General features: G+C 52.5%; 1 protein-coding gene and 5 non-coding genes across 7 annotated transcripts; 2 read left to right on the top strand and 4 right to left on the bottom strand.

Annotated features, from left to right (window-relative positions):
- Positions 1-6,817: 6,817 nt before the first annotated feature.
- TRNAG-GCC (transfer RNA glycine (anticodon GCC)) lies at positions 6,818-6,888 on the bottom strand. Its single transcript has one exon. It is a non-coding gene; the product is annotated as a tRNA-Gly (tRNA).
- A 1,720-nt stretch (positions 6,889-8,608) lies between these two features.
- On the top strand, positions 8,609-11,102 carry HES7 (hes family bHLH transcription factor 7). 2 transcript variants are annotated; one of them, XM_065897746.1, is made up of 4 exons: positions 8,609-8,650; positions 9,580-9,675; positions 10,244-10,326; positions 10,637-11,102. In XM_065897746.1, the coding sequence occupies exons 1-4, from the start codon at positions 8,609-8,611 to the stop codon at positions 11,100-11,102; spliced, it is 687 nt and encodes a 228-aa protein (XP_065753818.1). The 2 variants fall into 2 exon arrangements, with proteins under 2 accessions (XP_065753818.1, XP_065753819.1); XM_065897747.1 differs by having other exon boundaries at positions 10,244-10,331; positions 10,657-11,102.
- A 573-nt stretch (positions 11,103-11,675) lies between these two features.
- TRNAR-UCU (transfer RNA arginine (anticodon UCU)) lies at positions 11,676-11,762 on the bottom strand. The gene is given in 2 exon segments: positions 11,676-11,711; positions 11,726-11,762. It is a non-coding gene; the product is annotated as a tRNA-Arg (tRNA).
- Positions 11,763-12,277: 515 nt separating this feature from the next.
- TRNAL-UAG (transfer RNA leucine (anticodon UAG)) lies at positions 12,278-12,359 on the top strand. The gene has a single exon. It is a non-coding gene; the product is annotated as a tRNA-Leu (tRNA).
- Positions 12,360-12,791: 432 nt separating this feature from the next.
- On the bottom strand, positions 12,792-12,863 carry TRNAQ-CUG (transfer RNA glutamine (anticodon CUG)). The gene has a single exon. It is a non-coding gene; the product is annotated as a tRNA-Gln (tRNA).
- A 585-nt stretch (positions 12,864-13,448) lies between these two features.
- On the bottom strand, positions 13,449-13,521 carry TRNAK-UUU (transfer RNA lysine (anticodon UUU)). Its single transcript has one exon. It is a non-coding gene; the product is annotated as a tRNA-Lys (tRNA).
- Between the last annotated feature and the right edge of the window lie 41 nt (positions 13,522-13,562).

The raw sequence follows: 13,562 nt of genomic DNA, 5'->3' as shown, positions 1-13,562 counted from the left end.
TTCACTGCACGACGCCTAGTGAGTGGGCACAGGTGACAGGAGTTTCCCTGGAAGCCATTCCCACGCCAGGATGGCTGGGCTAGCTTAGCTATGTGTGCAAGTGACTGGGAACCACATTAACTGCATTACCATTAACCTACCCTCGAATCCCCACAGCGACTCCAACACCGGGGGCGGGGGGAAAGGGTGACAAAGGGGAAGCTGGAGTGAAAACAGACAGTGGGCTTTACCATTTGCAGTTAAAGTATCTTATTTTGGCAAGTTTTACAGAAGCATATGGCCATGTGAGCACGTTGCTGGGACCCTCCCAGGGGCCTGAGTGAGGGGTCCACATTTCATCAGCTTCATGGTGCATTCAACCTCTGAAATTGTCATTTTTGATTCCACATCTCAGATGGACTCTCAACCTGCCTAGAAATCCTATTCTATCATAGAAGGTTTGTTTTCCTACTCCCCAAAATGAACATTTCACACCTTCTTTCTCCTCAAAGGACCTGTAGCTCTCTCTCCTCCGGCAATAAGCTTGATTCATTCTTTCTTTAAAAATTCTCTTTTATTGAAGTACAGTTGACTTACAGTGTTGTGCTACTTTCTATGACTATTTCTAAGTGATTCAGTCACACACACACACACACACACACACACACACACACATATATATATATATATACATTCTTTTTCATATTCTTTTCCATTATGGTTTATCACAGGATTAATTCATTCTTTGGGAAAACAGGAACCGCTGGAGGGAAACTGCCTCATCCTTCCCACACTCTAAGTGACCCACACCCCCTGTCTTCCCCATCTCCCTGGGGGTGAGGACTCTTCCCTACTACCTGAGACCCATTTCTCCACCTGGTAGCGAAGTCTACCCACCCACCCACCACCAGCATCAAACACACTCTAGCAACCCTCATCACTTGCTTCTGCTCCGGCTGCCAACAATGTTCCTCCCCATTCACAGCAAAGCTTGACAGAGTTGTGTCTATAGCCACCGTCTGCACGCCTTCACATCCCATTCTCACCTCGACCCACTCAAGTGGGACCGCACAGAGTCACTCTCCCCCCAGGTCATCTGTGATCTCTAGGAGCTAAACCGGGTGGTTGCTTAGCTCCCTTCTTACTTGACCTCCCAGCAGCTTAGCTAGATGTGACGGCTCCCTCCTTCACACACTCTCTTTTCTTGGTCTCCAGGTCACTTGGCTTTTCTGCTACTTCTCCAACTCTACATCCCTTTGACAAGTCTTCCTCCTCAACCTGACCTCGAAGCGTTGGGGTGCTCCACGCTCCTTCTCTTCTCTCTCCACACTCTCTCCCTAGGCACTCCAGTCTCATGGCATTAAAAGCCATCTATCTTCCAATGGCTCCTCCATGTTTACCCTCCAGCTCTGACCCCCAAACTCATGAACAGAGATGAGTACGGGCCCAACGTTTTTACATAATCGGCAAATGCTAGGTCTTTTAGAGCATTTATAGATTCTCCTGCTGGGCAGACACCTGGAATGGGCTATCACACAATATTTCAAAGGGGCTTAATTTAAGCCTGCTTCTGTGAGCAGGGCAACTGGCAAGGCCTTATCCCAAGTTAAATTAGTCTCTCAACATATATTAATGATGTTCCTTTTTAGTGTATGATTTCTTTTCTTTTTTTTTTTCTTCTGTTGGTAGAAAGGGATACTGAAGTTCTTAGCCGTCTCCGAGTAGGCTTCAGGGCTAGTGCCAGCGTTTTTCCAGATTGATGTTCACACACAGATCCAGAGAGCTGACAACATCATAGGGCTCTAGGTGGATGACGTACTCAGAGCAACTCTGTGCTTTGATTTACTATCATGGTCTTCTGCAAACACCGTCGGTTATTTTCTTTAAATAAACCCACAGAGGTTTATTTATTGGTCTGCATCAATTGTGATGTTATATAAAGTGGCCACTGGATTGTTTTGCTTAGTAGGTGTAAACTTTGCACAGAAGTAGAGGGTTTGAGGTTTATCTCAGCATTCTTGCTGAGCAAAGTGATTTTTTTCTGGTGTGAAGGAAGCATTAGCAATACTCTGTGACCAGAGGGGAACGACCTGTCCAAAGACACCAATGGACACATTGGTGATGGAATCCCCATTTAAATCTCCATGGCCATCCAGGGATCTCCCAAAGTACTGAAGATGGCTCCTAAAGGCTCCAACAGATCCCAAGATTTTCTGGGAATACCTCATGCAAATACTGCCCTCACGACCATGGTAGACGTACACAGCTCCTGAGTTCTGATTTTCCAAAAGTGAGCCAATGATCACGTCATGAAAGCCATCCACGCTGACATCTGGAAGAGCTGCAATTGCTGAACCAATCCGAGCATTTTCAACACCCTTGGGGCCTTCCAGAAATTGGTGCCAATTCAAAACGCCCTTTGTGGTAGAGAAGAGCTAGACTCTTCCCTCCTCTTTCTTTAGGTCATCTGTGTACATTGGTGCAGTAATGTGTCTTCATCCACATCGACTGAACTCCGCACACTACCAAATTAGGAGCCAATCTGGTTACCCCCGTGAGACTGAGTAACTGCGACACTGTCATTCTCATTAACACCGCACAGTACTATCCGGTCAGTACTATTTGTCCGAGGGGCGCCAGCAACGAAGTGGACACTTTTTCCAATAGAAAGTGAAGCCGCAAAGTAACCTAACTATGAGCGCCATCTGTAGGCTTAAAGCCTGTTCTGATGGGACTGACGTCAAGCTGTTGTGGTGAAAAAACTTCAGGGTGAGGTCTATCAGAAAGTTAATCAGCTCATTTCCCACTGTCGATTCTACCCGGGACTCCTGTGGGGAAACTGGAATTGAGTACCTCAAGACCAAGGGAGTCCCTGGGCCTCTTCATCCATCAGTGTGTTCCTCTCTTTCTGCCATGCGAGAGGCTGTCTTCTTTTATCGTTTCTTCTTCTGTTTTAACCTAGGGCAATCTGTTTTCCAATGTTCTTCAACCCGACAGTAAGCACGCTGTTCCTTCCCCAGTGGGGGCTTACTTCTTCTCAGGTTACTCGCCTTCTGGGGATCCAACGCCACTGTACCAAAAGAAAGTGGCATTTCCTTTTGCATCTTCTTTCTTCTGTTGTTGCTTTTAAAGTGTTCAACAGGGAACGACATCTACCAGTTGAGAAGGGTTCAATCAAGCACCATCTCATCTTTGCAGCTCTCTCCTGATATCGGAGGCACTTCGCCCCCCCCCAAACGTCAAATTTACCATTCTCATACTTTCAGGGGCCTCGGGGTCTCCACTAGTATGATGTTTGTAGGCCTGATAAGTCCTTTCTAAAAATTCCGAGAGTTCTTCATTTGTTTTGCTGAATTTCTTGAATTTTGTTCAAACCCTTTTGCTTTGGTTCCCATTTTCAAAGCCCTGCCAAGGTGCACGAATAAGCAGTGCTCTAATAAGGGCCTTCTTCCCTCACTGGGGTCCCAACTGGGTTCAGCTGTGGGGGCTGCCAAGTGGGCTTCAGGTGTAAAGGATCCTCCTTGTAAAGTAGGGTTGAAATCTTTCCAATTAAACAAGTCTGAGAAGCCCCGCCAGCCGGCCCTTTTCAGGCCCCCTAAGAGATAACGGCATAAGGGAAATCGCCTCGCCCCAGGAGTACCCTCTGGCCCAAACTGGGTGCCCAGTTGGGTCTTATGTGACAATACCAGACCAAGTCCCTGTGACCCAGAAACTAACAAACACAGGATTTTCTAAATGGATCCCTATGACGAGGGGAAGTCCTGAGCCCCAGTGTCAGGAAGTGGGGCTGGATAGGCGTGCAAGGTGGTGGAAAGAGTGGATATATTGGCATAATGGTCAGAGCAGCTAAGACAGCTTGCTTGGCTGGAGGAGTTAAGGCTTGCAGCAACATATTCTCGCTCTCATTCCCTTCCTTTTTTCATTTTCCCTGATGTAATAGCACAAATGCTTACACATAAAGGATTTCATTATTCTTCCCTGCTTTCTCACAGAATAGCCACCATAAAATCATAAATGCAATTGATCATTTCCAACCATCAAAAGGATGCCTTTTTGCTTTGGCATCAACCAACCAGGCTGAATTCTGGGATGGGGCTTTTGGTGATTTTAGGAACCAAGTGGAACCCTTCTCTTCTCTCTGGGAAAGTCCCACAGACTTTTTTTTTTCCTGTTGTTCCTTTCCTCCATTTGACATCAGTAAAAGCTCTATCGCAAAATTGATTTGGTTGTAAATGGAGAAACAGTACCAAACAAAATGAAATGAAAAACCCAAGGGACAACAGAAAATCCTAAATAAATCCTCAAGTTTGGTCTTGGGATTTTACATATACCAACGACACAGGAGACCACAAATGACATAATTAACACAGCAAGGGTAGCAGTACATGGTGCACAGGTCCCAAGATAACCGTGCCTAAACCCCTTCTGGAGATCCTAACAGGTACTGTGGCCACACATTGTTTCAATAAAATATATTTGTCCCACTCATGGGTTCTTGGCTGTAATCCGATCATTTATCAAAACGTGCCTCAGAGGACTTTCTTTAGGGATAGTCGAAACATTTCCCCATTTTTAAATACAGAAATGCAAGACAAACAAAACACAAATGGCACACACAAAGGCTAGCATCCAAAGAAACAAACGAACCGGTTCACAAATTAGGTAAAAGTTCAACAACTCTTTCCTCTCTCCAACAAGGTACCCCCACTCAAATACAAAACAAATTGGCTTATTCCAGACAAAACCCCCCAAATATAGAGGAAATAAAGTTTCCCGCTGTACACACCGGAGTGACTTACCCTACAGTATAGAGCCCATTAGCTCCCAAACGTGGATTCCTTGCTCCGCCTGCCAAGTGCTGGGGCAGTCGGTGCTGCTTTGGGGAATTTTGAAGGGCAGATCCTCAGGACGAGTGGTCCTGGCAGCTGCTAGGGCCTTACCCGAGAATTCCTCAACCAGGGTCAGCTGGCCACGAGCAGCGAGGCTTGCTCACCAAGTCGAAGCCCTTACTGCTCACTGCCACAAGCCGATAAATCAAGGGATGAGTTGTTGGGGGCAAGGAATAGCTACTTTACTTGGAAAGCCAGCTGACCAAGAAGATGGTGGACTTCTGTTCCAAAGAACTATCTTGCCTGAGTTAGAATTCAGCTTCTTTTATACCAAAAGGGGAGGGAGTAAAGTCAAACATTTCTTGGTTCTGGTCAGCCTCCAGAAGGGATGTGTCAATGTCTTCCTTCCTGCACAGGTGGGCCTGGTCAGGATGTTTCCTGTGAGCTAATAAAGGTATTTTATCTTAATGCTCATTACCTGGGAGGCAGGGTTCCCAGAGACGGGCCATTATGTGTAATTTAAGATTATAGGCAACATCCCTTTAGTGATTAAGTTGTAACAGAACACAAAGGTTCTTCCCTATTACGTAATCACCCAGAGTAAAGTAGCCCTTCACTCTCAAGTCATTGCCACGACCGGTCGTCCCCGGCCCCACCCTCATAACCATATTAGATTATTTTCTGCTTTCTTATTTTCTGTCTCCTCCCCGCCCCCACCATAATGTAAATGTAAGGAGAGCCCAGATCCAAGGCACCCTCAATGCCTAACAACACTTGGTGCACAAGAGGCCCTCCATAAATAGCGGCTTCGTGACTGAGTACAGCGGCTGTGCACACCGACATACAGATGCCCAGACAGTTGTAGAGTTTCCTTCTGGGGGCCACTGTCACGCCTTAGAGTTGAGAAGACAGCATGCCCAGTCACTGACACAATCCAGAGACGAAAAAGAAAGACCCCAAGCCTATTCCAGATGAAGCAAGAAGATGAAGCCCAGATGGAGCTGGAAGAGACAGGAGACAGGATCCAGAGGCAGAGACCCAGGCCCGGGGCGAGCCCCGGGGAGAGGGACCGAGAGGGACCAGACTCAGCGAACTAGAGAGGCGGGCGCGCGGCAGCCCGGGCAGCAGCCGGAGACTGTGCCCGGAGGAGGGGCGCGAGCGCGGGGGAAGACGGCGGAAACCCAGCGCCCGAGCCCGGGAGCCCGGGAGCCCGGGCCACCCCGCCCCCGCTCACAAGTGGCCGCGGCAGCTGGCTGGAGCCCGGCCGCCCGCCGGCCCGACGCGTGCGTGATCAAAGCGGCCGGGAAGGGGCGGGCGGAGAGTGGCAGGAACCTGGAGGTGTGAGCGAGCTTCCCAGGGGATGGCCGGAGCGTGGGAGCACAGAGGGCCGGCAGGGGACAGAGTCCTGGAGACACGATCCCAGAGATCGAGACGCAGACGCGGAAAGGGATGCAGAGGCCGGAGAGACCCGGAGCCAGAGATACAGAGACCACAGAAGACCCAGAGAGACCCAGCGTAGCCGTTGTGAAGATACCTGGAAAGAATGTGAAAGAGACAGAGACGCCGATAGAAGGCGGGACAAAAAGGCCGTGACCGTGGACTTAGAGGAAAAAAAGGCGGGCTCCAGAGAACAGAAACAGAGCGAGGAAGAGAAAAGGAAAGAAGAGCAACTGGGCCTTAGAGCTCAAGGGGCGGAGGACCTCGCCCCTCCCCCGCGGAGGGCTGAGAGGACCCCCGGGGCAGGGATCCCAGCTCCGGGTCCTTTCTCAGGGTCACGCCTGCGGAGGTGCGGGCAGGGGGCGGAGGGAGGGGTGTGGACAGTCGGACCCCCAGGCTGGGAGGATGGGAGTGTGAGGACGTTCGAAATCAGGGGCTGGATCCGGCGCCTCAAACTCTGCTACAGAGTAAAAAAGCTAAGTATTAATATTAATATTTGGTAGACATCTTAAAGATGCCTTTCAGATACATCAGAAAAGACATCTTTGGAGAAAGGACGAAAAGTCAGACAATGCATTGGCCGGGAATCGAACCCGGGCCTCCCGCGTGGCAGGCGAGAATTCTACCACTGAACCACCAATGCAAGTGAAGATAACACTTCGGTAGATCCAACTCAGTTTGTAAGGAGTCGAGGCGACTACGGCCAGGGAGGCTTTATGGCCAGGAAGGTTTTATAGCCAGGGTCTTCTCAGAGAACCGGTCCCAATAGTTGACATGGGTGGAGCGCCAGGCCATCCTTCCTCCCGCCTGGATCCGGTCACCCGGCCATAAAGTCGCCCCATATGGCCAGGGGCGGCCCCACACCCGGGTGCGAACTGCCGCCGGGGGCCCCGAGCCTCGCGTGCAGGTGAGAAAAACTCAGCCCAGCCCAGGTTCCCAAGGAGGGGGGCAGCGGGGGGTTCTGGGGCCACACATCTGCGCTCCCATTTGGCTCAGGTAGGGGGAGGTGGGATGTGCTGGGTTCCCTGATTCCAAATGGGAGCGCCCTCCCCAAGGTCTGTGTTCCCCTGGCTCGGACTTTGGCAAGGCAGGCTCCGTGAAAAAACCAAGCTGTGGACGGGCGCTGGGAGGGCTCGGAGGAGCCCCATCCGTCTCTGACTCCGCAGCTATCTTCCGACTCGGTCTGCAACAACGCCACCGTGTCATTCTGTGTCCTTGTCCCTGGCATTCTTGCTGTCCCGTTAAATCTCTGATTTTATCTTCTCAGGCACTTTGTCTTGAAGTCTTCAAGTCTCACGCATCATTCTGCAGAGTGGCATACTCTTGGTTTGAGGTGGGTGTTGATCCCTTTTTTGTTCCCTTTCTTATCTTTTTAAGAAAACTGCCTTCTCCTTGTCCCCCCCCCCATAATCACGAGCGGTCCCCAGGAGCAAGCAACACGAGCTCACTTGTATCAGGTGTCCTGGCAGCCGCACCCCTGAATCTCCTATAATTAGTTTTGAATCAAATACTTCTAAGTGGAAAGATCTCTCCACCCGTGCTTCAAGCCTTGCTTCCTCTTCCATGAGGCTTCCCCCACCCCAGTCCAGCCGTCCCTCACGATGACCCTTTCCCAGAGCACCTAATTCACTGTGCTTCTAAAATAGCTACTTGACAACACATCAGCGTTTTCTACTGAAACTTGCAGGAATAAACTGGGCCTCCAGTCCATATCTCAGTATGAACGGTCCCAGCCTAGACCAGTGCCCAGTGGGCACAATGAACACTCAGATATTGGGGAACTGAATATGACTGACTTAGATTGAACAGAGCTTCTCTTCCACCTGCAAAGTCCCAGTTGAATAAACGAATCCAGCCAGCACACTCAGGTGGCTCATTATCTCAAGTAGGAGGTGAATTTTGGGGAAAGATGTATAGGATCCAGCCTAGGGGCTGAGGGGTGCTAACTTTTCGATTTCAGGGTTAGTGGGGAGTACAGTAAGCTCCCAAGAAAGCTGAAATAGTGAACGGGGGGAACTCTGAACTCCACTCCTGAGTTCTGTCCCCAAACTACTCAAACTCTCTCTTCTCCTAATTACCTCCTCCCTTCAGCTGGGTCCCGCCTCATTATACAGCCTCATGGTCCTTAAACAGCCGGTGCTGCACTGGCCTCTCATTTCCCACACTCCCAGGCCAGTTCCACTCGTACCCCTCCCCCTTGTGCTCCTCCCCTTTCCGGGAGCCTCGTGCCCATGGTAGAGTCCGGCAGGAGCCAGGTGCCGAAGGGGCGGGTCCGGGTCTTTACCACCCCCTACTCGGGAGCCTGCGGGATATAAGGCTCAGGGAGAGCGGGGACTCGGTCCACACAAGGGTCCGGAGGAGCAATGGTCACCCGGGATCGAGCCGAGAATAGGGACAGCCCCAAGGTGAGAGGCGGGAGGGGAGGAAGCAGAGGTCCCTGGGCTGGTCAGGGGACAGGGTCCCTGAGACCGAAAGTCAGAGAAGAGGCTGGAGATGCAGGGCTGGAAGGAGGAGAGGTGCGCGGGGGACCCGAGGAGCCAGGAGCTGGGGAGGAAGCTGCGAAGTATGGAGAAGGGGTTAGCGTCAGAGCTGGCACTGGGTGGGCGGCAGAAGCAGAGGTCTGGGGCGTGGGTAATGGCAGTTGACACCTTGCGGCCTGGCGGGCTTGGGCGGGGGTCAGAGTCCGAGTAAAATAAGCAGGAGGAGCACAGAGCTAAGGGAGGAGAGTGGAAACAAAAAGCGGAGAGGATAGGCCTTTGCTCCACGCGGGCTGTGAGCCGGAGCTGGGCCAATGCAGCCTTGTAAGAGAAGGTCTGGAGGGCATTGGTTCCAGAGGCCCGAGCCCAGGTGGTAGATCTTAGGACCAACGGAGAAGGGTGACCGCACAGACGGTTTAGTGGGAGAAGAGGGGGCGCGGTCGCGCTGGGTATCTCCCTTTCTACACTCAGGGCCACCAACTCAGCCCGGCGCCTTGCGGCCCACGTGTCTGGGCGCAAAGAGGGCCCCCAAAGTTCTCCACTGAGACAGAGAAAGACTGCACGAGACGGAGACGTAGAGAGAAAAGAGGAGGAGAGACACAGAGAGGGGAGGAGGGAGGACAAGAATGAGAGAGGAGAATGCAGAAGACCCGGGAGAGGAGGCGAGCTACAGAAATTGACCCTAGGGGCGTTGGGAGGGGGAGCGGAGAGGGATCGAATGGGTCCGGCCTTAGGTTCTCTGGCGTCTTGGGGAAGGGGTGGAGGCCGGACTATCCCAGCGGCGGCATTCCGACGCCCGCGCGGCCGCGCTGAGTCTCGGTGGGGTCGGCCCGCTCTCCCTTTCCTGCTGGTCGCAGATGCTGAAGCCGCTTGTGGAGAAGCGGCGCCGGGACCGCATCAACCGCAGCCTGGAAGAACTGAGGCTGCTGCTGCTGGAGCGGACCCGAGACCAGGTCAGTTCTTCCGCCATCATCGGACTCCCAAGCATTCCGTCCTCCTGTCTCAGGGCTTCCCACTTGGGTGGGGACATATGCTGCTTTGGCGACCCTGGCCCCAAGGCATCCTTACCCTTCGAATCCCATCCCAGACCCCCTCTCGCTCTCAGAACGCGATCTTCATCGCCACCCCTCGGGTCTGTAAGGTTCACATCCGGCTCTGTAAATTTCATTCCCGGGGGTCAGTCAGTTTCAACCTTTGGGTCTGTAAATTCTCCCTCCTCCTCCCCCACACTCCCCGAGATAGCCAGCAGGGTTGTTAATTTCATTCCCCGGGTTTTCTGTTCACATCCGCTCCTCACACTGTGGGTTGGTTTCATCTCCTCGGGTTGGACAGTCTCAGGGTGGGCCAGGACCATTCTTGGTCATCTCCACTCCACATTCGGTAGCGCGCTCTGTGGTCCGCGCACAAACGCGATCCAGGGGCACCCCCAGCTCCCGCATTCCCCCTCCCTTCTACCCCCTGCCACTTTCCCCCTCTCTCCCCACCCCTTTCTGTCTCTGCGCCCTCCCCTCCCATCTGTAGAACCTCCGGAACCCGAAGCTGGAGAAAGCAGAGATACTGGAGTTCGCCGTGGGCTACTTGAGGGAGCGAAGCCGGGTGGAGCCCCCGGGTACAGCGCGGGGGTGGGGCAGCGGAGGGAGGGAGGGGAGAATTCACTGGGGCCCGGGCCGGGGTAGATGGGGCGGACCCTGTGGTGGACGGTGGGCTTGGGGTGTGGCATGCTCCGCTCCGAGGCGAGGTTAATAACACCCGCGCGTGTCTGTCTCTGTGTCTCCCTCATTTTCTTCCTCTGTCGGTCCATCTGGCTTCCTGTCTCTGTCTGTGCGCCTGTCCGGCCTCGGTATCTCTGCGCCCCTTCCCTCTCCCCACCCTTCTGGGACCCCTGCCCTGCCCTCCCGTCCTCCCGCCGGCCGTACCCGCGGCCGCGGCTTCAGGTGTTCCCCGGTCCCCAGCCCAGGACGCCGAGGCGCTAGCCAGCTGCTACTTGTCCGGCTTCCGCGAGTGCCTGCTTCGCCTGGCGGCCTTCGCGCACGACGCCAGCCCGGCCGCCCGAGCCCAGCTCTTCTCCGCGCTGCAAGGTTACCTGCGCCCCAAGCCGCCCCGGCCGGAACCGGTAGATCCGAGGCCCCAAGCGCCGCGCCCACCGCTGGACCCCGCCGCCTCAGCGCCTGGCCCCGCGCTGCACCAGCGCCCCCCAGTGCACAAGGGCCTCCCTAGCCCGCGCTGCGCATGGTCCCCGTCCCCCTGCTCCCCCCGAGCCAGGGATTCCGGCGCGCCGGCCCCCCTCACCGGACTGCTGCCGCCGCCGCCGCCGCCGCCTCACAGACAAGACGGGGCGCCCAAGGCCCCGCCGCCCGCTTTCTGGAGACCTTGGCCCTGAGCTTTGGGGGGGTGGGGTGGGGACGGGGGCTGGGGGGTTGGGGTAGAGACTCCAGCCCGAGCGCAGCACAGGGACCCGGGCGTTGGGGTGAGGAGGTGTTGGGGAGGGCGGCGGGGCGCGCGGTCGCAGCGCGCGGGTGAGATGTGGTCTATATTAGAGTATCTATATAAATATATATTTCCCTGGTTCCTGTCCCTTCTCCCTGCCCCCTTTGCGTCTAGGATTGTACCCTCTCTGCCCCCGGCCCAGCCCCAGTCCCTTCCCCAGTCCCTAGTGCATGGAATAAAGTGGTTATTAAATCCCCGTGTGTCCCCGAGCCAGGGGCCTGCCTTTATCTCGGCGTCCACGCCCACTTTCCCTCCCCATCTGTCTCCCGCCCCCCCCCACCCCAGTCCTGCTCTCCTTGGCCCAAGACCCGGGGCAGACAGGTAAGTAAAAAAGAGCAGAGCGGAGGCTGAGGTTGGAACTGAAACCAGATGGAAAACAGTGAGATAGGATGGGGGAGAAGGGATGGGAGCCTTTAAGAAAAAGCCGGATAAAGAGGAAAGGGAAAAAAATAAAATAAAATAAAATCGACTCTGGTGGGATTCGAACCCACAACCTTTGAATCGCTCTTTCGTCACTAGAAGTCCAATGCGCTATCCATTGCGCCACAGAGCCACCTGGCGGGCGGCGGCGTCTGACGGCTTACGGGTACTAGAATGGGAAAGGGGCGGGGGGAGGGGGAGGGTTGTGAGGGAATTGGGCGGGGCGTGTGACAGAAGCGCGTGGTTTGGACCTCAGAGGCTTGCCTGGAAGAGGTAGCGTGCGCAAAGCACGTGAGCCAGGTGGGAGTGCGGGAGCATAGGGGTGGAAGAAACTGGGAGACAGCGCAACTGAATATGAGCGAGCGAGCGAGTACAGAGCTCTAGCTGCCCGCTTGGGGGATGCTTCCAGTCCAGGCGCATCCCACTCCCAGATGTGGCCCCACCCATAAGAATAAACTTGTTTTGTTGGAAATTTTCTGTGTGTCTCTGTTTCTTCTGGTCTCTCTGCTTTCCCATCTGCTGCTCCGCTCTCCGAAGGAATCTCGATAGTTCCCAAAGAAGACCAGCCAATTTAGCAGAACTGTTTGTAGCTCCACTCCTTCTTTCTAGTCTCTTAGGAAGACTACGGGAAAACATTTCCCCCACGCAGGTAGCGTGGCCGAGCGGTCTAAGGCGCTGGATTTAGGCTCCAGTCTCTTCGGAGGCGTGGGTTCGAATCCCACCGCTGCCAGGCCAGAGTTTTTCTCGAGGCTTAAGCACGCTTTAATTCATAAAGTAAATTACTTACTTTTATGAGAACTCCTGGTAGCGGTCTCACCAACGTGTATTCCAGACAGAACTTAGGTCTGCCTCCCAGCCCCAAACCAATACATAATGGAAACTGCCAAAGAAACCTCGGACCTTCATAATCGATCTCCACTTTAACATGTCAAATAACATTCCTATCAAAATTAGTGCAACTTGCTATATATTTAAGTGACTTACTGTATGTTCTCCTTACGGTGTACTACAGGCTCGAATTACCTAGCCTGAAAAGCTCAGAAGGTAAGATCCTAGTTTAATTTTCTTTCCAGATCCTTTCAGAACATAAGAGAATATCATACATGAAGCTAATGAATAATATAATAGAACACATTGGTATTGAGTGAAAACGAAAAAGGAAAGGTTCCACCGAGATTTGAACTCGGATCGCTGGATTCAGAGTCCAGAGTGCTAACCATTACACCATGGAACCAATTCCGTAACAAAACCTTCTGAGAGTATATATATTATTGTACTTCCTATTCTGTGCCTTTACATACTTTGCCATTCATAGAAGACAAAAACGAGTTGTCGGATTAGGGTGGATACCGCTATCGAGCACCTGAAATATGAATTTAAATGTGCTGTAAGTATAAAATACACACTGTAATTAGACGACAGTACAAAAAAATGGTTAAAATTTCATTAATAATTTAAAAATATTGATTACATGATAAAATAAGATTTAGAATATAATGAGTTAAGTAAAATGTTATTAAAATTAATTTCAAAAAAATTTCACCTATTTCTTTGTACTCTTTTTAATGTGTGGCTCCTAGAAAATTTAAATTCGCATGTATGGCTCGCATATGCACTGCTCTAAAACATCTCCGCTCTCCCTCCACTGTCATTCGTTCTGCCTTCTGAAAAATACCCTACCGCACTTGATACCATTTCCTCTTAACACCAGGCAGCAGTATTTGCGTTACTCTTTTCCTCTGTTATGTTTGAAAGTATACAATTATCTACTCAAAAGTATTCTAAAGATTGTCATGTACCGGTGGAGAAAAAGGGCAGACGCCCGAACAGGGACTTGAACCCTGGACCCTCAGATTAAAAGTCTGATGCTCTACCGACTGAGCTATCCGGGCTCTGCTTCTCAGCCTCTTCTACTTCCTATAAGAGTTTCGCA

The sequence above is a fragment of the Phocoena phocoena genome, chromosome 19 (genome assembly GCF_963924675.1).
Source record: "Phocoena phocoena chromosome 19, mPhoPho1.1, whole genome shotgun sequence".
In the NCBI taxonomy this organism is placed as follows: domain Eukaryota; kingdom Metazoa; phylum Chordata; class Mammalia; order Artiodactyla; family Phocoenidae; genus Phocoena; species Phocoena phocoena.
This window is presented reverse-complemented; position numbering and strand designations above follow the sequence as displayed.